Source organism: Phalaenopsis equestris, unplaced genomic scaffold (genome assembly GCF_001263595.1).
Source record: "Phalaenopsis equestris unplaced genomic scaffold, ASM126359v1 Scaffold000803, whole genome shotgun sequence".
Lineage (NCBI taxonomy): Eukaryota > Viridiplantae > Streptophyta > Magnoliopsida > Asparagales > Orchidaceae > Phalaenopsis > Phalaenopsis equestris.
Window position 1 is genome coordinate 53,185 of NW_018165243.1, and position 25,875 is coordinate 79,059.

Below are 25,875 nucleotides of genomic sequence, written 5' to 3' on the forward strand. Positions count from 1 at the left end.
TTTTTTTAGTTCTACTCGTTAAGATGTGAGAACTGTATGTTATCTTTTGGAACTTGTCTATCATTATCGTATGTTTCTGCAATTAATGTTTCTTTTTGTTTCTTAAGTTATTCTAAATAAGCTGCCCCAAACAGTTTTATTACATAGGGGCAGAAATGTCATTTAACCACCAATAAGCTAGCTTCAATAAGCTGGCCCAAACAGCAAGCCAGATTATTCTGATAATCTACAGATTATCAGATTATCAGAATAATCTGCTTATCAGCAGATTATAAATAATCCACAGCTGCGCCAAACAGACCCTTAGGGGAATTTACACATTACCCCAAATTATTATATATTTAAAAATCTAGCACTTAAATATTATTTTTTATATTTAGATCACCTAATTTTTTCACATCACATAAAGAATTATCACAATTTTAGTATTTTTTTTTGGAAAATTTACATACATAGCACCCAATTCTTATGCATTTACTTCTCTCGCACCCAAATTTTAATTTTTACAATGAAAGCAACTTACCTATGAATAGTGCAATTCACATTTTCATGTGTCTTCGCATACATAGCAAAATGTGCTTAGCTTGTAAAAATCAAAGTTTGGGCGTAAGATAAGTAAATGCATAAGAATTGGGTGATATGTATGTATATTTCCATTTTTAAATATAACATAAGCCATTTATATTGTTTTTTATTGATTAATGATGGATGTACAAATGTGTCATAAAAATGTTCAATTTTATCAAACTTTTTAAAGTAAAAGTGAGAATTTTGTGATTGATGGATAATTTCTGTGATAAATTTATTAATGGCACTGTACACTAAGAATAGTTTACACATATCTCAAAACAGTCTGATGAACAAGTTCATATGCTAAGCATTTGACTAAAGAATTCATGTGTCTTGGTCGACCGAAAGCAGACAAGAATGTGTGATGGAAAATGTGAAGTCTTGTGACTCCTCAACCATGTTGTTGGATTCTGATCTTAAAGCCAACCATCAGTAAAATGTCGGCTGACTAATTATGGTCAGTCATCGTCTCTCAGGTAATCACATAACCAACTTAAGCAGACCACCTAAAATTATCAGTTAGTCCTCCAGATCAAACCATTAGCAACATTCTAACCCGAACAACTTCTAAACATAAAGTCTCCCGCCATCTAGACAGATTGGCCAACCAGCGAAATCTCAATCGACCGAAGGAGGAATCAGCCTGGATGGCTTTATATTAACGCAACAAAAATTGCATGTATGCTTTCATGTCATGTGCATGCATGTGTGATCAAAATCATTAAATTACATGATAAATTAATTTTGATATTCAATTTTTAATATAATAAATTGTCAGAAAGCTACAATATAACTTTTTACACATAAAAAAAATGTATATATATATATATATATATATATATATATATATATATAATCTTCTTTAAAAAAATTTGATGTATGATTGTTCGACTGTCTGTGAAATACTATCCCTATAGAAATATCATCTTCCCTAGTTAAGAACCAATCAACAATGTCAAAAGAGGACTCAAAAGTAGAAGTTATAGGCACTGAAACACTTATCAATCCCACACAGTGCAACATACTGCACATATACCCCTTTCCTTTTATTCTTTCAAAGTGTACTTCTCAACCTCCCATGAGCTCTATCCAAGTTCTCGAAACCCTCGCTCCACTTGTCATCTTGTTATCATCAACTTGCTACAAGTCGGCTACATGGCTCACTGAACATACTTTTCATGAGTTCCACAACCCATCAATTCGCATGAAACAATTTTGAATCTCTAGTCCAATATGTTGCTCAAGCATTTGTTGGGCAACTAGCAACCCAACATCACTAGAATCACCAAGTTGTAGTTTGAAAACTCACGATCTAACATGTAACTCTACACTCAAATTCAAGTGAACCAACCTACCACCTTCCCTAAGCACATTTGAGCAGTCAAGGGGCCCATAACTCAATGGGTCTCACCCCCCTAAGCAACGGCAACCATCGACCCTTTTTCATAAATCATTTTAGTGCAACTTTGAAGCCAAAATTACAAGAGGATTTACATACATAGCACACAATTCTTATGTACTTACGTATCTCACACCTAAACTTTCATGTTTATGCGTAAACATGAAAAATTAGATGTGAGATATGCAAATACATAAGAATTGTGTGCTACGTATGTAAATTTCCCAAATTATAGTTAATTGCAATCTTGTGAGTGAGGAATCTACTGATAGTTTAGGCACTTAAATTCCTATAAAATCATTGAGAACAACTTTCCACTAACAGCTCGTGCAAGGTCAAGTTCATTAACTCAAACTTAATCTAATTCAATCCTTAAAAATATTACTAAATCATCTTTCTTGGTATAATATTTAATGATGTGATAAAAGTGAGATAAATTTAGAAATTTCTACCCATAATTTTTCCATGCATTAATAAGCCCTCCAAAGCAAGATGACTAAAGCCTTATAACTTTTGGTCACCTGGTCATTCCTAATTTCATGGATTTAAATATGATTTTTTCCAATTAAGATGTAATAGTCTAACCTGCCTCTATGCACATAAATATATGCATCCACAAACATTTGCAACCTTCTGTTTTAGCACTTTGATCCCAAGGATCTACATTGTGTTCTTGCTATTTATGTAATGACATCTAGAGCTTATATTTCAAATCTGCAATAAAATTATTGCAATATTTAAGTCAACGAAATTGCCCTTCTTCATGTAATAAATTTTAATATTACTTGTATTGAGTGATATATTGTGGTTCTTATAGAAGCTTGAATTTGTCAAGATTCTAAATGTTTATAAATAACTCTAATTAGGTTTAATTGAAAAACTATTAATCAAAATTATGGATATTCAATCAAGTAAATTAGAAATTTTATAATTTAAACCAGCCTGAATAATTAATATTAATTAATTAAATATATTAAAACAAAGAAATAGGTAATATTTGCAGCACAATTTCAATAAATAACTTATTGCTTTTAAATAGCTTAGCAAATTACAAATAACGATAAACTAGGGTGTTGCCTGCTGTTAATTATGAAATGATTTAATTAGGGTTGATATCCGCAAAGAAGAAATAATAAGATCTCATAATCACATAAATCATTAAATTTTGAAATAAGTAGAGAAAAAAGTTTACTGGAACACCTATCAAACCAAATACTTTCAGGATTTAACCATAACATGATTTATAAAATCCAATCTTACAGGATCTGCTAAATCCTGCTTGTAGCTGAACAACCCCTAAACTTGTCTTTCAATCTCACAATTGTAACTAAAATCAGTAAAAAAGCATTGCCGTCTCAAGAGATTACTCCCAGGAGAAAAAAAACTGCATGGTTTCTCCTCTGATATCTTAAACAAAAACCTATAAAATTTTATAGGAAGATGCAGAAACCAGGAAATTTCCTTGAAGAAATTTTATAGGAAGATGCAGAACCCAGGAAAGGATAAGAAAAAACATTATTCGTAGTAAGGAATTGTCAATCTATACCTTCGCAGCTCTCGTGAGACGATCGCCGCTCTCCCCAACTGAGATGTTCAGCTCCAGCTTCCGCACTTTGATCTCTCGCATAGGGTTGGAAACCTTGTTCTCCAATGCCTGATTAACTAACACGAACAAATCAAAAATGAATCGCAGAAAGAAGGCAGAGGATGGAAAAATAAGAGCAACGGAGGAGAATGGAATCAATCTTCACCATTGCTGCAGTCCGAAGAGCTCTGAGAGCAAGCGAAACCGCCGATGATTGAAATTATACATCAATGTAAACGAACCGAACGTTTGTTAACGAATGAGTCGAATATGAACCGAACAGCTCGATATGAACCGAACAATGTAAGTACATAAGTATTGTGTGCTATGTAGGTAAATCCTCTTTATTATGTAAGTCAGTTTGACATCCCTAATATTAATAAATAGCTGAAGAAATGGACTGTAGGGAATATTATTATGTGTAAGTACATAAGAAATTATTATATATGTCTCCAAACCTAAATATTATTATAAGTAAGTACATAAGAAATGGACTGTCTGTGAAATACTATCCCTATAGAAATATCATATAATTAGCCCTATAAATTTAAAATTTTGGGGCATTTACATACATACCACCCAATTCCTACGTATTTGCATATGTATTACCTAAACTTTACCTTTTACATTTATTATCATCTAAATATTCGTTTCACATAAAAAAACACCACCATTTTCACTTTTAAAAAGTGAAACATACCCTTTCATATAAGTTCGTAAATATGTTAAAATTAAAGTTTAGATTTTAAATATGTAAACGAATAAGAATTGTGTGGTATTTATGCAAAAAGTGTATCAAGTGGTTATGATCATGAATATAGGTGACTTAAATTTATACACTTTTATATATCATCAACATAGTTCCAACATTCAGTAGGAATATCAAGGCATGATACAAATCTGAAGACAATCTTTTAAACAAAAAATATTCAAACTTTGATTAAAAGTCATCCATAGCCCCGATTTCAATAAACTTATAGTCAAACTGATTGACTCTATGAGAATGACCCGATGATACCAAAATTGATCTAATCCAAGTTAAATCTAGCTCATATCAAACCATTAAACCACTTTTGAAAGGTTTCTGAGCATATTAGAGAGACAAACTGAATGTCGAATCTGTTGAGCTTATAATTGAATCGAGAGTCTCGACAAAATGAATTCAACGAGCCTAAGACGCCTAATTCCAAAGTCTGATCCAAGGAATCTTTCTGAACTGTCTGATCAAAGTGATTCATATTTCTGTGTTAATTGTATCATGAGAGGGGAAAGAAGAGCTTAAGACTTGAGGAAGAGTTTGAAGCTTTGAGAATAAGCTAAAGTCCAACATCACTCATGTCATCGTTGATCATCACCTACCTTCGTTGACCATCACTTGCCGACCGTCGCCAATTCACTATTGGACGCCCCCAGTTCCTTGTAACAAGTTTATCCGCACGTCGTCATTATATTTTGAAAGAATTTGCGACCATTTCCCGCCTGTGAGACAAATAGGTCTCTGTAATCATTAACTTATAGTGGATTTTTACAACTGGGTCAGGTCTCGTTATTCTCCTCATTTCAAGTGTTTTTCACGTAAAAAGTCGATGTGTCTCCTCCTACTTATTGTCTTCTTTTATCTGAATGTGTGTTAAATTCTCGTTGATTATTGAGAGCCTCAAATTAAATACATTAATAAAGGTGCATTACACGTGAAGAAACAAAAAATATTGTTGTTTACAATTTGATTTTGAGACGAGCTAGGTTTGGCAACATGAGGAAATAATTTTTCATCGAAGACTTTTTATACGAAGGGTACAAAATTGGGTAAAAGAGGAAAAAGAAACTTTTCGAACAAGCAATCTGCGACGTTTGGCGGCTCCTTCTAGGAGTCGTGCTTGGGGGTACCTATTCCTCAAGGATCCCCACGACTACTCTTGGAATATGGACGATATTCCTTCGTACAGACTCGAGCGGGGCCTCCATTGTCGGGATTTTACCTTATCTCCTACCCAAGTGTCACTCGGCCACAAACTCTTTTGGTTTTTCTGCCGTGATCAACTCCTTGATGAGACTCTAGAAGTGTCTTCATTACCTATGTTGTGGTTGTGATCCTTGTGGTATTGTAGTACTTCCTGACGTCTCGGAGAAAACCTTCAACTCTCGTCGACGCAGACTCATAGAGTATTCTTTGTCCTAGATGGCGTCCATGATCTTCACCATTGACACCCTCAGAGCGGAAGTCCACAAACCATCATGATCCCCTTACCGTTGTTCACATCACAACGTCAGTCTCTCGTAGTACCAGGTTAAAAATCTGAGATGAAATTTCAATTTTAAGTAAATAAAATTAAAATCTAGGAAGATTTGCATGTATACCTCTCAATTCCTATGTATTTAAATATATAACATCTATAGTTCAATTTTTACATGCATACCAACTTACCTAGGCATGAAAAGTTGTATTTAACTCTTTAAAAGTTAAAACGGTGACTTTTTTGATATGATATGAAAAAATTAAGTTAGGAAAATGTAAAAAAGAAAAGTGATTGGTCAACCAAGCCGGGTCGGCTAGTCAAACCAAATTGCTCAAATGGTTGTGCATATGACATGCAATATGATCTAAACACCAAAATAATGTTATGAAATGGTCCATGCACATACAATGAAACCCAAGTGCTCTACAGTGCATCAAACTCATCCTAATGAACCCATGAGGGTTAACACCCTTGGATCTGTGGCATTGCCGCCTCTAGCTTTGGTGTAGCTATGTGGAGGGCTTCCTCGTCTGATTTCTCGTAGAGGAAACTTGCTACTGTTCGTAGGGAGGACTAGCTACAAAGTTTTTTCCTGTATACAAACACGCACGATCTTATATGACGGACTAGATATAAAGTTTTTTTTTGTCCTCTAAGATCGAACTCAACTAGCTTCTTCGAGGAAAGTTTGGAGCGCCAAAGCTATGAGAAATTGGGATAAGGAATCACTCGGCTTCGTATGAGACTGGTCAACACGCAGGATTCCTACCTTACGACTCTCTCTATGCAATTAACGATCCATCACATAGACACGCGACTGAGTTGGCTCACGCCGGCGCACGCTTCTCGTGTAGGCGATCGAACCAACACGCCTAGGCATCACTAACCCTAAGGATGGCGATGAGTTTCAGAAGAATCTCACCACCGTGATGGTTGCAGACGATTTTGTTTGTTTGCTTCAAGCCTGCTTCCTCACTAGTACGACCACAAGTTGTATACCTCACAACGAATGAAGGAGCTAATGAGGCATGCAAAGTACCCAAAATAAATCATCAAAGCATATGAAAATGCAAATGACATATATACCTTCGTAGGAGGGGTCACTCGAAACCGACGAAAGAGAGACACCCACAAGGTGAATGACTCTACACTCAACACGTACCGGTGGGTCTTGGGTGAGTGTCTCGAGCTACCAGATGCTGTGGACAAACTGTAGACCATCTTGAGCCATGCATATGACACTCTACACTCATGACATTAAAATTTCATGCCAACAAGGGAAATCTATGTTAAAAGAGGAGACAAACCCCATCCATACCTTCTATTCATTGGGCAAGGATGCAACTATCCGGGATCATTCGAGTGATGTACTCACTTTCTAATGACATGACAATAGGTTCTATAAATTATTTCAACCGTCAGGAATCGACCGTTCATTTTGCAGTATTCACTCCATAATTAAATCCATCCTGGAAAATGATGAAAATGATGATCAAAATGTCAGATATGTTGAGCAAGATAGATTCTTACCACATTATTTGTTAAAAGTATCTCTGAGATATATTTCTCCTGGTTGTTATCACTTCCCTTCTTGTTGAAGATATGTCCATACTCACTGCACTTTTTAGGATATGAATCCAACCCTGTCCTGTGAGGCATGCCCAAGGATCGAAGCGGTAGGAACAAGATGGGAGAAAGATAGAGAGATAAAGTGAGGGGAAGATCACGCATAAACTTGCCCCTTCGAGGCGAACAGAGATATATCACAGCTCTATGACCTATTATATATATATACATATAAATAGAGATTTCAGGGATGAGAAGGAGGGAGGACTCCCTCAAAAGTATGAGTCTAAATTTAAAAGCCAAAAAACCCATTTACAGGTATTGTACCCCCAATTTATTGAAGATATAAGTCTAATAACATAAAACTTACATTTTTAGCATCTTTAGATGTCTCGAGATTCTCCATTGGACTAATTTCTCATTTGGTTGGCTGAGATGTCATTGGATGACCATTCCATCTGGATGGCGGGTGACTTTGTGTTTATAAGTTGTTCGGGTTAGAACATAGTTGATGGTTGGATCAGGATGACCTACCGATCAGTTCTAGGTGGTCGACCTAAAATGGTCAGTCGATTACCTGAGACATGACGACCGACCATAATTGGCCAACCGACATTTTGCTGATGACTGGCCTGAAGACCAGGCTCCGTAAACATGGTTGAGAAGTCACATGTCTTCACATTTTCCATCATACATGCTTGTCCGCTTCGATCGACCATGAGGGTCATTGGCCAATCAACCTCAGGCTGCCTAGGCTGATCCAGAGGTTGTCAAAAAAGCCCGTTGTTCGCGAACAGTTCGTGTTCGGTTCGCCAAAGAGTTCATGCTCGATTCGTTCGATAAGCAAACTAGACGAACACAAACAATATTTTTTCGTTTTAAACGAACTAAATACGAACAATGATGCATTGCTCGTGTTTGAACCGTTATTGTTCGAAATATAAAATAACTCAAAATAGTTATATATAAAAAATTATGATATTTTAAAAATAATTATATACTCTAAAAATTTATCATATTTTAAAAAATTAAATGATATAAATTATAATATATAATATATTAATATACTATATTAAAGAAAATAGAAATTATATATTTATATAATATAAGTTATATAATTAATATAGTTTAATATTACATATACAAAACCGATAACGTAATAACCCTAACCCCTAACCCCTAACCCCTAACCCCGTGACCCCGTGTTCGGCGGTTCGGAACTTCGGATCGGCCTCCCCTTCCACTCTTGCGGTCGTTGAGCTCGGCTGTCCTTTTTTCTCTCAAAATCGCGCCGCGCCTGTCTTCGGCAGTTTTAGGCCTTCCCTTCCCCTCTCGAAAGCCGGCCGGCTCTCATTCTTCTCTCAAAATCGCGAAACTCTCTCTCTCGTCGAGAGCTTAGGGTTGGTTGTTTGTGGGCCTTCGCTAAAAAGAGAGCCGAGTGGTAAAAAAATAAGGTCCATTTTATTTTCTTTTTTAATCTTCAAGATCTTTACTAGTAGCTGCATCTCAGATTTTAGGCCTTATTTTTATTCTTGGAGATCTTTACTAGGAGCATTGTTTATACATACATCTACCTCTTAGTTGGCTGATGCATCCATAAATCGGCTCAGTGGGCTTTCATTTTCACTTCCTAAGTTGCTTGAAGATCTTTACTAGTAACTGCTTATTTTATTTGATTAAATTATGTATATTCATTTGATTACTTCTGTTCATATGTGTGGTAACCAGATGCATCAGATTTTAAGGGCATTTACATACATACCACCCAATTCCTATGTATAACATATCAAACAACTAGACTTTTCTTTTTTACATTTTCCCAACTTTATTTTTTCATATCATATCAAAAAAGTCACCGTTTTAACTTTTAAAGAGTTAATACACCTTTTCATGCATAGGTAAGTTGGTATGCATGTAACAATTGAACTATAGATCTTAGATATTTAAATACATAGGAATTGAGAGGAATGCATGTAAATCTTCCTAGATTTTAATTTTATTTACTTAAAATTGAAATTTCATCTCAGATTTTTTATGCTGGTTCTTGATTACCTACAACAGGTAGACCGGTAGCAGCGGCGGGGATGATTTTAAGGTTATAAAAGCCTAAATTTTGATTATTAGGGCTGGGATGCAACAATTTTGTTCAGTCAATATTTTAAATATGTGTTTCCCTGAGGGGTTTAGTGTTTAGTTGAGCTGTATGTTAATTAAGTTTTTTGTGAACATTTAGTTTATTATGTGTGCTCTTTTAGCAAAGAATATAGTCTTTCTGATTTTGGTTGTAGGTTATTATTTGCTCATTTGAACTCTTACTTTTTGCCATACTTTTTGCTGTTATTTTTTGGTAATTATAGAGATTTAGACCAAGGATTCAGCCATTTATTTCATTGGGGTATTTGCATACATACCACATAATTTTTTTGTGTTAACATATGAAACACCTATACTTTCATATTTGTTTCTAGAACATAAGTGTTATAAATGTAAATATTGAAGTTTTGGAAAGTTTACACAGTTCTTATGCATTTACATCTCTTTCATGCACTTTGACATTTACATAGAGCGCTTTGATGTTTTAAACCTATACATGAAAACATATATTTCACTTTTAAACAGTGCTTATAGTGCTATATTTGATGTGATATCAATGATTTGAATGTTGCATGTAAATACGAAAGTTTTGTTGTGAGATTTATAAATACATGAGAATTCTGTGCTATGTATGTAAATGTCCGGAAGGTTATGGGTGTTTGGTATGCAAATACGCAAGAGCTGTGCGGCATGTATGTAAATTTCTCTATTCCATGTGTTAGATATGTAAATACATAGGAATTGGGTGATTTGGGCGTTACTTTTATGTTTCTTTTGTTCTAAAATATATAAAAAGAGTTAAAATGTTTGTAAATAAAATATAATATACTGTCTGTTTTTCCCAACATATAACATAAATTAAGAGTGATTTTATTTAATGAAAAAAATTGAAAGTTTTGTCGTCATTATTTCCTTGTTGCTTGTTTGAGTTTTTGGAAGTTTTCCAACTGCCTAAATATATATGCCTATCACTTTAGATTTAATGAGTACGTTTTTTTTTTTTTGAGAAAACATGCTATAAATTTATATCTTTTTCTAATTCGTTCTATTATATGGTTCATTCATTGGATGATATTAGTCAGCAAACATGAAACTGTACACCTATTCAATCATATGCTTTGACCCCACAAAATCTTTTTCTATCATTGAATGCTTAAGTATTCATCTTTAAAATTAATCCATTACTGACTGCTTCACAATCCAGCTTCTAATAATTATCATTTAGGAAAAAAAAAAATTATTTTTATACTCTCTTTATGTTCACTGATGACGAGGAAAACAATAATATTTTTAGATAATTTTATCAGCATCGGTTAACATTCGACAAATTCCTTCCTACTTTTGTACCATATAAATCCATTATGGTGGAGCTTATTTGAGCCTCCCAACAATACAACCACATTTCAATTCCTAAAATTAATAAAAAAAGAGAACATCATGTTTAGCCCGAGCTACTCAGTTTCTTACATGATTTCAATCTTAATTCAGGGGACCAGGTTAAGACGTTAACTAACACTTCTTTACTGTAATCGGTAAAATTTTGAATAAGGTATGATTTAAGTAGTTTTGCGATCAGAAAACAGGGCATATTAAATGAACATCAAAATAACTTTAGGTGCCATAAACCCCTTTCTTCTTTGAAGTAAGACAGCTGGAAGGTTGCATTTACTTATCGCACAAACTTTGCTTTTTACAAGCTAAGCACATTTTGCTATGTATGCAAAGATATGTGGAAAGTTGAATTGCACTATTTCATAGGTAAGTTGTTTTGAATGTAAAAATTAAAAGCTAATTCTATGACTAGTTGATTCATTGGTATTTCATGATTTTTGGTTTTATATAATTTTGATTTATCAAAATTGATTGTGCTACATTTAATTATATTTAATTGTTCATTTCATGTTATATTGGCAAACACATTTATTTTCTTTTTTCCTCTTGAATGTTGTAGTAGGCTTCAAATAATATATTTAGTTATTGTTCCTTTTTTTTATTTTATCAATGTGTTCTGTTTTAGTAAAGAGCTGCGGGGAGGTTGATTGGCGTCAACATCTCGGAGGATCTATGGGCGGTTTTAGGGTAAGCCAGAGAAAATGAGTAACAGTCACCCTTTTTTTTCCATAACAAGTCCAGCTTCTCTCCCTCTAGAATTTTTTTAAAGTGTTCTTCTTGCCCAAAAAACATCTCATCTTTCTGTTTATGAATAATATTATTTAAGCGTATATTATATTTTAACATTGAAATCTATCCATTTTGCTTTTGATTTCAGTTTCATCAGTACCAAGTGGTTGGCCGTGCCCTTCCGACGCCAAGCGATGAACATCCAAAGATTTATCGCATGAAGCTATGGGCTACTAATGAAGTTAGGGCTAAATCCAAGTTCTGGTAGGCAGACCCACCTTTTTGTCTAGTGCTAAAGTTTTGTCGACATTTAATAATTTTTATGTTGATTTGGCTCTCATTTTTCCTTGAAACAGGTATTTCTTGAGAAAATTGAAGAAAGTGAAGAAAAGCAACGGCCAAGTTCTGGCTATTAACGAGGTTCGTTTAATTGTCACATTGAAATAGTAAGTTTATTTGTACTATTGACGAACTTATTTTACTTCTTGTTGTTGTATGGTAAGCTTTATGTTATTGTGATGCTATGATTCAACATAAGTTTTACTATTGACGAACTTATTTTACTTCTTGTTGTCTTTTGGTAAGCTTTATGTTATTGTGATGCTATGATTCAATAAAAAGTTCACTAATGCTTTAAATTAGAAGATGGAGTATGCTTACTTTTAATGTTACCTTAAAAACTGTATCAATTGCTTTCCCTATGCTGATTTTTTGTTTGTTTGTTTTTTTTAATAATATAGTTTTGTGATTTTATTCATCCTTTTGGTAATATGCCTGGGTTGGGGATCACTTATTGCATGATGATTGGATTTCTTAATTTGTTTTAGCTGTTGGCTGAACTAAAAGCATTATATCAGTTGTTCTACTTTGAGAGAATACAGACTCATAAGATTATTTCCATCCCACGCTCAAAATTTTGTCACATTTTTCTAGGAAGATTTACATACATGTCACTCAATTCTTATGTATTTACATATCTAGCATCTAAACTTCAGTTTTCACATACACACCCCCTTATCTATGCATAAGGTGCATTTGGCTTTCTAAAAGTTAAAATGAAGATATTTTTAATGTGTTATAAAAGATTTGGGTGGTTTAAAACAAAACAAATTTAGGGTTAGATTTGGAAATACATAGAAATTAGGTGGTATGTATGTAAATGTCCTTTTTTTTAATAATTCTTGTTTCATGCATTGTTTTAAAAATTCTATTTGATGCTTACTTCCTCATGCTTCTATATATCACTACTATTGCGAACCTGCTATGCTCTGTATAAATGTTCATTTTTGTCTCTTACAACCGAGTTAACCTCAGTAGTTTTTTTTAATAAATTTTATTTCAGCCTATAATATTTATAGGAACAACTACAACAATCGTTTTTTGGAAATAACGAGGTTGAGAGCAAAGCTTAATAAATTGAATTTACAAGAAATACATATGCTATGGCCACATGATACCTAGGAGATCAAGCAATAGCCCAAAAGGGGAACAAAAATAGTGATTTAAAAGACTATGTATAATTGTTCATTTTTGTTCCCTTACAAATGAGTTGAACCTAAGTAGTTTAATAACTTAGTAATAGTAATTCATTTTTGCCCGAAATAATAATTCCTATCATATAAGAACAAAATATCCATCATTTAACAACTTCGAGCTGCCATAAGAGCAGATAAAGATCACAAAACCAATAACAACACCCGATGGAACAATCTTGAAAGGCAATCATGCATGCAATGTGAACTATAGAGGCATAGGAACCATAAAAAGATTTGAAGATGAACAACGTCAAAAAAAAGAAACTAACGAAAAGCTGCAATGAAAGAGGAGCTGTTATTAGATCGTCCAAAGGAACAAACAAAAATCAGCTAATGTTTTATCCATTTCAACATCGTTGGCTTTTTTCTTAGGTATGCAATTTGGGTTGCATTACATTGTTGTGATCGATGTACACTTTGTAATGATCTTTTAACAATAAGTTCGTTATTTAAGTTATGACTATTATTATTTTTCTCCATCCAATGGTTAAAGAAGATAATGAAAATTGCTAGAAGATATATATTGGTTGGCTAAATGAATTCACTAATAGATTTGGTAAGTTCCAGCATTCCCTCAAATTGTATAATTTGTGCTTTCAGTTAAGTGAGTCAATGACCTTGCCTACTAAGCAGATGATTGCAATCCTTTATAAGGGATTTGGAAGGGAAAAGAGCTAGGCCTAATAGTTTAAAAGGAAGAGAAGTGCATTTGATGTCAAGGATCTCACTCATGTAAATGGTGTTATGGTTAAGAATTTATGAAGGGTCTCTAATGAGTTTAGGTTTGGATGCTTTGGATGCAAGCTTAAGAATGGATGCAAGCTTAAGAATAATGTAAAAATTTCCCTAAGAATTTATGAAGGGTCTCCAATGACTTTAGGTTTGGATTTGCCACAAATAAGTAAATCTTAAGAGGATTGATGTAAATATCTTTTCAGATATCTTTTCATTGAATATTTCTACATCAATATTTATCAGCAAGTAGGAAAAAATGTCTAGAGTAAATCTAAATAGGAAGGGTGGTAAGAGATATCTTTGTCTAATGTTATTTTTTGAGTCGATGTACCTTGAACTTACAGTTGATAATAATGAAGAATGATACATCAATAGTGGATGCCTTAATTTATTTAATGAACATGATGGAATTAGTTTTTGTGTCCAATCCTTTGTGGAGTTATTCTCTTGTTGTTAAACGACTTATCCAATCCCTTGTGGAGTTATTTTCTTGTCGTTAAATGTCTTTTAGCCGCCAATCTTTGTAAGAAAGTTATGTTTTTATAGTTAATATTGAAATCCTTAGGATAGATAATCACAAGAATTTGGAAACAAAGTCATCCAGGTTGTTAAGGATAAATAGAGGGCCTTTGATATACATGTTAGAAGACAGAGCAAGGGAAGACTGAGCAAGGCGCATGTTTTGCTCACCTTGGGGCAACAAAAACTCCTTTTTTACTTCTGAAAAAGTTGATTGGATCTAAAAGCTTTTACTTTGATACACAAATTACGTAGGATCACCACTAACATAAATTCTTCATGTAATTGTGTATCATAAGCTCCATGAAGCCAAAATATTTGGTCCAAGAGAAAGAAATCCCCAAATTGGGAAAGTCCAAAAGGCCAGCTTGAAAATACAATTATTGAACCACATCAATTTCCATGAAAAAGGGGAGTTCCCACCACATATTTAACCATCAATAGATTTCATGCGCTTGAAGTCCCCTATCATCAACCAAGGCAAGGAAACTGAACTAGCTATTTAAGCGGGAGATTCCGAACTATTTTTTTAATGAAGTGAACTGCACATTTTCATGCTTAGGTAAGATACGTATTTTAAAATTGAAGTTTAGGTGCTAGACATGTAAATACATAGGAATTGAGTGGTACATATGCAAAAAGAACCGAAACAGCCCGGTTTTTTTATGCATACTGTGCATCTCTGTCCACAGCTATAATTTCAATTTTGGTCAGTGCTCGGGTAGCAACTACTTTTCAGTTTATCCTGACAGGATAATAAACTTATTGTAAAATGTTAATATACTGATTTTTCTTGGATAACATGAGGAGGGTGGTATTACATATTGAACACGGAAACATTCATATTACATGCACACCGCTCAAATATTTAGCATCACATCAAAAATACCACCACCATCATTATTTTTTTTAAAGTGAAATACACATTTTCATGCATAGGTTTATAACACCAATGTGTCACACGTATAAATATCAAATTCTAACTATTAGAAATGTTAACACATAAGAATTTTGTGGTATGCTTGTAAATTTTCCTTTAAAATATTGATTTTGTTAACACTCCAAATTTTAATTTTTAGATATTTGAAAAATATCCAACCAAAATCAAGAACTACGGCATTTGGCTCCGCTACCAGAGCAGACCCGGCTACCACAATATGTACAAGGAGTACCGGGACACGACGTTGAACGGCGCCGTCGAGCAAATGTACAACGAGATGGCGTCCCGCCATCGGGTTCGTTTCCCGTGCATTCAGATTATAAAGACTGCGACTATTCCCTCGAAGCTCTGCAAGCGCGAGAGCACGAAGCAGTTCCATGACTCGAAGATTAAGTTCCCCCTTGTGTTCAAGAAGGTGAGGCCGCCATCCAGGAAACTCAAGACTACCTTTAAGGCTTGCAGGCCCAATCTCTTCATGTAGAGAAGGCTGGGCTGGCCGGTTTCTTTGCATGAAGTTTACTGATGGGTTATGTTTTGAGTTTTAGTTTTTGTTGGATTTTGGTAATTTTGTGATCCCAAACTTTTTGCAATTTTATATGTTGTTGTTTTTGAGTCACTTTGCTGTAGTTTGAATGTTTGCTGTTGGTACTTTTGATATGGACTATTCACAGCTTCTTTTGCAGCCTTGGGCGAATAGGGTATATATATATATATATATTAGACATTTACTATTTATAACATCTATGAAAAACTTAGAATATTTAAATTATTTTTGAAGGAATTTAAATTTTAAAGACTTCCTAAATCAGACGAAATAGATCGCCGCGGATGTGCAATAATTTTAACCACTCGAATTTTAAAAGGTGAGCCCATTCAGCCCCTGTGGTGTCGGAACAATCCGGGGATGTGCAATCCTGTTCAGTAATAGCGAAGGTATCAATCATATTGGAAGATTTACATATAAGCCACTCGAATCTCTATGTATTTAGTATTTACATGTCTAATACTTGGAAGTTTTAATTTCTACATCTGTACCTCAAAAAAAGTGATTGTTTTTTTTATGTGATATGAAACATTAGGGTAAGGTTGGGGCACACGAGCGGTATAAATCTAGAAAGTAGAATTTGTATTAAATATGTATATGTGAAATTTAGTGCTATCAAAAAAGCTCGTTTTTTGCAAACAATTTTTGTTCTACTCGTCAGAGAATTCATTTTGATTAGTTCGATAAACAAACGAAATGAACACAAACTTTTTTTTTGGTTAGGGTTATAAACAAACAAAACACAAACAGTCATGTATTTGATCATGTTTGAATCTTTATTATTCAAAATATAAAATAATTTAAAATAATTATATTAAAAAATTATCAATACTCTAAAAATTTATCATATTTAAAAAAATTAAGTCCTATAAATTATAATAATAATTTTTAATTTTTAAAAATTTTAACTTTGAAACTTTAAATGTATATTTTATTTGTAAATTATTTTTAAATAATATAGTTAAAATCACCCAACAAGTTGAAAACAATAAAGAAGAAAAAAAAAAAAAGACAGCTTAAGACGAGATGAAAAAAAGCTGACGAATAAAATCCAAAAACAAAACCATCCATTTAACTAACTTCGCTCCAGTTTTATGAAATAAGCAGAGGGAAACTTGGCAGGCAAAGAGAATAATATCTTCTCAGAAAAATAACTTTAACCATGACAACAAATAAGCTTATCAAGCATTGGTGATGGCTTGAGACTTGTTGAGAATGACACCCTCGTACTTGACCTGAAACCATTTCATGGCATCTTCTTTAGTAACTCGGTGCTGAACGCCGAGTCGTGACTTACAGCGGCGTCGACGGCTCACTCGGTAACCAGGTCGCTCCAGCACGACATAAAAGTCCATTCCATATATGCCAGTTGAAGGATCATACCTAGCCAAACATTATAAGAATTGATAATTTCCTCCCAACAAAATTGTTAATTTGAAGAAAAATATGAAAACTAATATCTTTGATGTTAAGCTTTTAGACATGATATGCGTAAATAACATAAATCTCTTATATAAAAAAAAAAGAGAATATATTTGCTAAATTAATATTCAGTGAATTAAAATAAAGAATAACATAAAGAAGTAGTTATGAAATAAAATACTTGAGAATACTTTACAGAACTTTAATTAAATGAATTAAGATATATGTATCTGGTTGTTTTGTCAAGAACATATCACATATAGACAACCAAGCTACAAATGAACCAATAAATTCAAACAAACTACTCGTGAATTGACTCGATTAGAGCTCATTTATGATAGTTAAGAAATCAATAAAATAAATGCATTTTGATTAAACAATTCATTATCAATGCTCAACATCATTAAAATCTGTTTTAATTTAGGATTTCTGAAGATGATTAAACTCCAATGATAGTTTCCATTATAGGACTCCAATGTTGTATTTATTGTTGGAAAAAAAACAATTGTAATAAGGAAAAAAAAAGGAGAGTTGAAAGAAACAAATAGGTAGACCATGCCTAAGAATAACAACATTGACAGAAAAGATAGAAAAGGTGTAGGACATAAATATATTTTGCTCCATAGTTCCTAAAGTACACGACAAAAAGATATATGGCAGAGAGCATTGGGAATAATTCATACTTTGGCTTATAACATGTTAGTTCTAGTATAAGTCATTGTCTTGTTCTCATAAAAAAAACTTGAGGACTAATGGATAGATTTGTTATAAATGTTGATGAAGATAAGAATATCAACTCTCAAAAATTTCCTGCAAATTCTACAAAAGAACATAGAAGTAGAGCTAGAGCATGCTAAGATATTGCAAAATATTGTCATGAAAATGGAATTACATTTAATGTAATTAGGAGTCCTTCAAGGAACAGTATGTTTCGCTCTGTTGGAAATATGGTAGAGGGCTGCATCTACCTAACATGTATGAGGTGCGAACTTGATGTTGGAAGACGTTAGACCTACGACAAGACTGGTAGATAAAGTTAATAAATATGGGTTGAGAAAGGTATTACTATAATTTCATATGGTCCGTCTGGTATCAAACAAAGAAGTATTATAAATTTTATTATTAACAACCCTTATGAGACAGTATTTTTGAAATATGTAGATGCATTGGCCCTTGTAAAAGATACACATTTATTATTTAAGATGCTTGATGAGGTTGTTCAAAAAGTTGGGGAGAGTATAGTTGTTACATATATTGCAAGTGCCTATAAAGCTTCTGGAGTAATGGAGCAAAGAAAGCATCCTTACTAGACACCCTATGTTGCTCATTGTCTTGATTTAATGCTTGAAAAAGTGAGACAATTGTTGCAACACAAACCTAGTTTACTTAAAGCAAAGAAAATAAGTGTAGTTTATTTACGACCATTCTTGTGTATAAAGTTTGATGAAGAAATTCACATATAAAGAACTTATCCGACCAAAATTTATTAGATTTGTCACAGCTTATTTGGCTTTGCAAAGATTTAAAAAGTTGTGACAATCTTTGGAGGCTATGTTTGCTTCTGAAAAATGGAATAAAAGTTTTTGTGTAAAAAAAGCCAACGTTAAGCAAGTGAAAATAATTATTATGAGAGATGATTCATTTTTGTCATAGTAGTTAGCCTCTGAATACTACAACGCCTTTAGTGAAAGTATTACAAATTGTTGATGATAAGAGGGCTCTTGCTATGGAATTTATTTATAAAACCATGAAAAAAAGCAAAGGAGGAAAAAAGGAAAAGATTTAGGAGGATAAGAAGAAACTTATAAAGAAATATGGGAAATCATTGATGAAAAATGGGCTCATCAACTCCAATATTTACAAGATGCATACTATTTGAATCCTCAATTTCATTATGACAAACACTTCCATGTGGATAAAGGGGATAAGACCGGTTTATATGCATGCATAGCTAGAATTGTCCTCGAGTCTGACTATCTTAAAGTCAATGATCAAGTTGAATATTTTCATTTGAAGAATGGAATTGTCGGATTTAGTGTAACTCAAGCATGCTACAAGAAGCGCTCACCAGATAAAAAATTATTTGTCTATAATTTTAAATTTATGAGTTAATCATTTACATATAAAATTATATCTTAATATATATAGATAATTTTATTTAATGATTTAATTTTATGTTGGAATGTTGGCCACAATTTGGAGATGATATGCCTAAACTCAAAGCATTTTTTGTAAAATTTTTAGTCTCACTTGTTCAGCTTCTGCATGTGAGTGTAATTAAAGCATATGAAACCCAATGAATACAAAGAAAATAAATTGATTGGCTACATGTTAAATGAATAAGTTTATGTTATGATCAATAAAAAATTGAAAGATAAACACTTGAAGCTACAACAGTATAGAAATAGTGGTGATAAAATAGAGATTTTGACTGCTGATGGTATTATGTCTGATAATGAATGAAAAATGAGTAAGAATGCTAAAGAATTTGAAGTTGAAGATGAAGAAATGACTTCTAATGATGATGATAATGAAGATATTAATGTTAACATTGAAAGTGGTCAAGGAAATATTGAATTTGGAGCAAGTTCTACTTGACAGTTATTTAAAAGAAATGAAGCAAAGTGGGGTTGGAGCTTCAAAAAGATCTAAACATAATTTTCTAATTAAATTATAATTGATTTATTTGTGTTACTAATTATATTGAATTCAATGTTAATTGAAGTAGAAAGTAAAAGAAAAGATGTGGTAATTGAAGAGGAATTTGAAGATAATGATAACACATAATTCGAGGATGATCGAGTTATTACATATGATAATTCTTCTAAAGATGATGAAAATGATTATGATGCCTCCATGGATTTTGATTCTTATGGCATATTTAACTTCTAAGTTTAAAGTTCAAATCTTATTTCAAACATTTACAGTTTTGCTTTATATTTGGGATTTGTTTATATTTGGGATTTGGGAATACTTTGGGATTTGGGAATACTATATGCATGTGTTATTAAGTGAACTAGTGAAGTCTATTGGCATATTTAAATTCTATGTTTAATGATCAAGATTTGTGGTATGTCAAATGTCATATTTATGAATTATGTTTAATTTTATCATTTTTTAATATTTTTAATTTTGAGGCTTACGAATCGCATCACCTCGCAATAAAAAAAATGTCTCAATTCCCGATTTCGCCTTTCAAAACATTTACCAATACACATGCATTTCAAAACCAACTCCACTTCATTTTTTAATCAATCTATTGAATATATGTATTGTTATTATGAATCCATTTCTTAATACATTCTTTCCAAGTTCTCAACACTAATTTTATCGTGCAAGTTCAAATTTCCTAAATAAATTTTCGTCTAAAATATTTAATCAATACAACATTCACATATAAAAATTAAAAAATAAAGATCCAATATCCAAAATCAAAATGTGAAAACTGTTGATAACCTGCTAAATAAATAAATAAAAACTAAAACAAGAAGCAATACTCATAACCTCTAGTATAACCAACAACATAAAATTATAGAATCATTGAACCAAAAATTACTTCTGCGAAGGGGTAAAAAAATGCTGTTCGCTGTTAAGTAATGATTTCATATACAATACAAGACCATGATGCAAGCAAAACTATTAGGCCTGACCATATCCTACTAGGTAAATTAAAAAAATTTATTTGTTACTAGTATAACTCACTAAAAAAAAAACATCAAATAGAATTGTGTAATAGTCCAACGACAGTCTATTTCTGTGTAAGCATAGATCATCCCTTCAAAGAAAAATGAAAACTAAATAACATAATTATGGATATCTGCTACTTAGCCATATAGGTCACATGCAGCCAACTTGAAATGGCGAATAACAGATAAGGAACGCCCACACATAAAGACTTTCAGATTAAAACCAGCATGCAAGATTATACAACCATTCATAGGTAGAACAAATTTATATTAAAAAACTGTGGCGAGCAAGCAAAAATTCTCCACAGAGCAAAATAAAAAATTTTATGTGATTTATTTTCAAACAAAATGAGGAAAAAATGAAGGAAAGATGGTTTATAAATAAGAGAAAACTATCTGTGCCGCAAATAAAATAAATTCATAAGTCTCATCTTATATGACATGAGAAATCACACGTAAAATCCAGCAATGAATTAGTTGAATAAAAAAGAAAACTAATCCAGTAAAGCTAAACACTATCTATCAATTAACGCCGAAAACAAAGTAACTTCCAATTGTAAAATGGATGATATTGACATACAAACTGGAGCAACATAAACATTGAGAAATGATTAGGAATGACCAAAAATATAATAACATACTTAATTCCAAGATCAATGTGCTCCTGAATGCCAAATCCAAAGCATCCAGTATCACTGAAGTTCCTCCTCAAAAGCTCATACTCCTTAACCTTCAAACCGCTCTCCAGGAGTTGCATCGCCTTTTCACCTCTAACAGTGACATAGCAAGCAATTTTTTCATTGCGACGGATTCCAAATGATCGAACAGTGTACCTTGCTAAAGGAAGCAAAAAAGAAAAAAAAAATTAATGCACAGCATAAAATTACTTGAAAGAGGAAGATGACGGTATCTATAACTTGCCTTTAGAGAACACAGGAATTTGTCCACTTAATTGTTCGAGCACCTGAAAATTTGACAACTTGGTCAAGAAAGTATGTAACATGCAAGACAATAGAAATAGCAAACAATGCATCAAATAAAAAAAAAAGTGAAAAAATCTAAATTTAGCACTATGCAAGTAGAAAAGGTCATAAAAATCAAATAAAGATCAATTATCTATTTGTAAGATTGTCTTATCCAAATAAAAAAATAATACATACCACCAACTACTTAACTGATTTGATCCCATGGTGGTGACAAAAGGCTTAAATCCTTACCACACAAAAAACAAAAAAAAAAATGTTGCCAGCATATAATCAAATCGATAATCTAAAACTAACATTTATTACAATATATCCAATTGAGAATGGGTGCAAATAAAAATACAAAAAATTTAGGCTATAGCATGCTTGCTTAAAAAAATCGGAAGGATTGGGGTGGATATTGCTAAAAACTATTTTTCCTATTCAATTTTTGTTGTGCACTATGCTCAATAAATCTCAATTAGGCAAGTCCTCGTTTGATTCCAATTGAACAAGAAAATCTGTTTTTCCCATCGAACCATGGGCTATAAGGCATTCCACCATATTACTACTCTAAGGTTGGCATTCAGCAAATTTCGTCATGTACGTCAACCATCTTCCCTAGTCAAGAACCAATCAACAATGTCAAAAGACGGCTCAAAAGTAGACGTTTTTGGCACTTAAACATTTATCAACCCCACACTAAGTGCAACATACTGCATATATACCCTTATTCATTCAAAGTGTTCTTCTCAACCTCCCCTAAGCTGCATCCAAGTTCTCGAATTAGCAACCTTCGATCCACTAGTCATCTTGTTATCATCAACTTGACTACAAGTAAGCTACATGGCTCACTGAACAAACTTTTCATGAGTTGCACAACCCATCAATTCGCGAGTAACAATATCGAATCTCTAGTCCAACATGCTGCTCATGCATTTGTTGGGCAACTAGCAAACCAACATCACTAGAATCACCATGCTGTAACTTGAAAACTCGCAATCTAAAATGTTACTTTACACTCAAATTCAAGTGAACCAACCTACCGCCTTCCCTAAGCATCATTTGAGCGGTCTCAATGGGTCCCAACCTTCCATAAATCATTTTAGTGCAAATTTGAAGAAAAAATTATAAGGGACATTTTCATACATAGCACACAATTCTTATTTATTTACATATCTCACACCTAAACTTTCATGTTTATATGTAAACATGAAAAATTAAGGTGTGAGATATGTAAATACAAAAGAATTGTGCGCTGCGTATGTAAATTTCCCAAATTATAATTAATTACAATCTTGTGAGTGAGCAATCTATTGATATTTTAGGCACTTAAATGCCTATAAAATCATTGAGAAGGACTTGCCACTAACAGTTCGTGCAAGGTCAAGTTCGTTAACTCAAAATTTAATTCAATCCTTACAAATATTACCAAATCATCTTTTTTGGTATAATATTTAATGTGTACATATTACAAAAATGATGTAGGAGAAGTGAGATAAATTTAGGAATTTCTACCCATAATTTTTCCATGCATTAATAAGCCCTCCAAAGCAAGATGACTAAAGCCTAATTTCATGAATTTAAATATGATTTTTGCAATTTAGATGTAATAGTTTTAGAACTTTGATCCCAAGGATCTACATTGTATTCTTGCTATTTATGTAAAGACATCTAGAGCTTTTATTTCAAATTTGCAATAAAATTATTGCAATATTTAAGTCAATGAAAATGCCTTTCTTCGCGTAATAAATTTAAATATTGCTTGTATTGAGTGATATATTGTGGGTTTTATAGAAGCTTGAATTGGTCAAGATTCTAAATGTTTATACATAATTGTAATTAGGTTTAAATGAAAAACTAATAATGAAAATTATGGATATTCAATCAAGTAAATTAGATATGAAATTATTATTTTAAATTTTAAACCAGCCAGAATAATTAATATTAATCAATTAAAAATATTAAAAACAAGCAAATAGGTATTATTTGTAGCATAAATTTCAATAAATAAGTTATTGCTTTTAACAAGCTTAGCAAATTACAAATAATGATAACCTAGGGTTTTACCTACTGTTAATTATGAAATGATTTAATTGAGATTGATATCCGCAAAGTAGATATAATAAGATCTCAGAATCACATAAATCATTAAATTTTGAAATAAGTGGAGAAACAGTTAACTGGATTAAACTGAATTCAACAGCTATCAAACCAAAGAACTTTCAGGATTTAACCATAACATGATTTCTTAAATCCAATTTTAGAGTATCTGCTAAATCCGACTTGTAGCTGAACAACCCCTAAACTTGTCTTTCAATTTCACAATTGTAACAAAAATCACTAAAACCATCGCCATCTGAGGAGATTACTCCTAGGTGAAAAAACTGCATGGTTTTTCCTCTGATATATTAAACACAAACCTATAAAATTTTATAGGAAGATGCAGAAACCAGGAAACTTCCTTGAAGAAATTTTATAGAAAGATGCAGAAACCAACCAGGAAAGCATTAAAAAAAACATTATTCGGAGTAAGGAATTGTCAATCTATACCTTCGCAGCTCTCGTGAGACGATCACCGCTCTCCCCCACTGTCCTTGAAGAAATTTTATAGAAAGATGCAGAAACCAACCAGGAAAGCATTAAAAAAAACATTATTCGGAGTAAGGAATTGTCAATCTATACCTTCGCAGCTCTCGTGAGACGATCACCGCTCTCCCCCACTGAGATGTTCAGCACCAGCTTCTGCACTTTGATCTCTCGCATGGGATTGGAAAGCTTTTTCTCCGATGCCTGATTAATTAACAAGAAAAAATCAAAAATGAAGCACAGAAATAAGGAAGAGGATGGAAAAATAAGAGCGAGGGAGGAGAATGGAATCAATATTCACCATTGCTGGATTTCGAAGAAGAGAAAAGCGAACGAAACAGGCGATTGAAGTGGTGGCAGAAACGGGGAACAAACCCTAATAAAAAAGATATAGGCCTCGGCTTCAAAAGTCTCTTCGCCTCAACCGTTGGATTGAAATTATACGGAGTGATGGGGATAAAATTATGTTCTTGTGATTCTCCACCATTGGATGGAAATCGAACCGCATATGATTGTCTCTTAGTTCTAACAGGCAGCGGTTAAGCATGGTTATTGAATAATCTGCAAGCTCCTTAAAAATAATTTGTTGATAAGTGAGGTGCGATAACGATTACAAATTTTTATTTTTTTTTTTGGAAAAGCCAGACTGCAACCAGAAAGCTGCGACCGCACTTAGATACGTGCGGTGTGAAAACACTGTTTTCAGCCTTTTGAAAACGCATAAGCTGCTGAAACACAGTTTATCCAAACAGATCAGGTGTGTTTTTAAAATGTCACCGCACCAAATAAGCTGCCCCAAACGGATAAGATACATGAGAGATTGCAATCGAAATTCATAATTCAAAAAATAAAAAAAAATCTAAATTTTAATAAAATTGAATCCACCTAACCAAAAATTGATTCACTTTAATCGATTCAATTATAAAAAATTAAAATTTAATTGTTTTTTTTTAATTTTTGGCTAAGAAAAATCATTACATCGCTTATCCACACAATATTAATTTAATAAATGCTCTATTTATTTCAATGAAACATTAAATATTGAAAATATTTTTATAGATTATTTGAAATGAAATTAAAATATAATAAAATTTATTGAATAAGATACATATTTTTTAGTTTGTTCGATCAAATGAAATGTAATCTGAACTGAAAATCGAAAATCAAATATTAAAGTTTTAAAAGTTGAAAACTAAAATCAAATTTTTAAACTGAACCAAACCAATCAAACTTGATCGTTTCGATTCAATTTTACGGGTTTGAATGCACACCCCCTCCTAATAACCTTTAAATTAACAAAAAATAGGGGTACTCCGCTACTTGCATTGCATCTATTGTTTTAGTAGTAGTAGTAGGAGGGTCATTTACACA

The 25,875-nt window shown here is 32.7% G+C and overlaps 2 protein-coding genes across 6 annotated transcripts; one reads left to right on the plus strand and one right to left on the minus strand.

The window, feature by feature from the left end:
* Nucleotides 1–8,522: 8,522 nt before the first annotated feature.
* On the plus strand, nt 8,523–15,983 carry LOC110031385 (60S ribosomal protein L18a-2-like). 4 transcript variants are annotated; one of them, XM_020734556.1, is made up of 6 exons: nt 8,523–8,811; nt 9,385–9,452; nt 11,469–11,530; nt 11,721–11,836; nt 11,929–11,992; nt 15,441–15,983. In XM_020734556.1, the coding sequence occupies exons 3-6, from the start codon at nt 11,516–11,518 to the stop codon at nt 15,780–15,782; spliced, it is 537 nt and encodes a 178-aa protein (XP_020590215.1). In that variant the 5' UTR covers nt 8,523–8,811; nt 9,385–9,452; nt 11,469–11,515; the 3' UTR covers nt 15,783–15,983. The 4 variants fall into 4 exon arrangements, with proteins under 4 accessions (XP_020590215.1, XP_020590217.1, XP_020590214.1 ...); XM_020734558.1 differs by having other exon boundaries at nt 9,419–9,452; XM_020734555.1 differs by lacking the exon at nt 9,385–9,452.
* An 882-nt stretch (nt 15,984–16,865) lies between these two features.
* Nucleotides 16,866–24,898, minus strand: LOC110031386 (60S ribosomal protein L11). 2 transcript variants are annotated; one of them, XM_020734560.1, is made up of 6 exons: nt 24,806–24,898; nt 24,601–24,708; nt 21,875–21,917; nt 21,595–21,790; nt 17,023–17,228; nt 16,866–16,983 (listed from the first exon to the last, which is right to left on the minus strand). In XM_020734560.1, exons 1-5 carry the CDS (start codon nt 24,806–24,808, stop codon nt 17,027–17,029), a joined length of 552 nt encoding a protein of 183 aa, XP_020590219.1. In that variant the 5' UTR covers nt 24,809–24,898; the 3' UTR covers nt 16,866–16,983; nt 17,023–17,026. The 2 variants fall into 2 exon arrangements, with proteins under 2 accessions (XP_020590219.1, XP_020590218.1); XM_020734559.1 differs by having other exon boundaries at nt 16,866–17,228.
* Between the last annotated feature and the right edge of the window lie 977 nt (nt 24,899–25,875).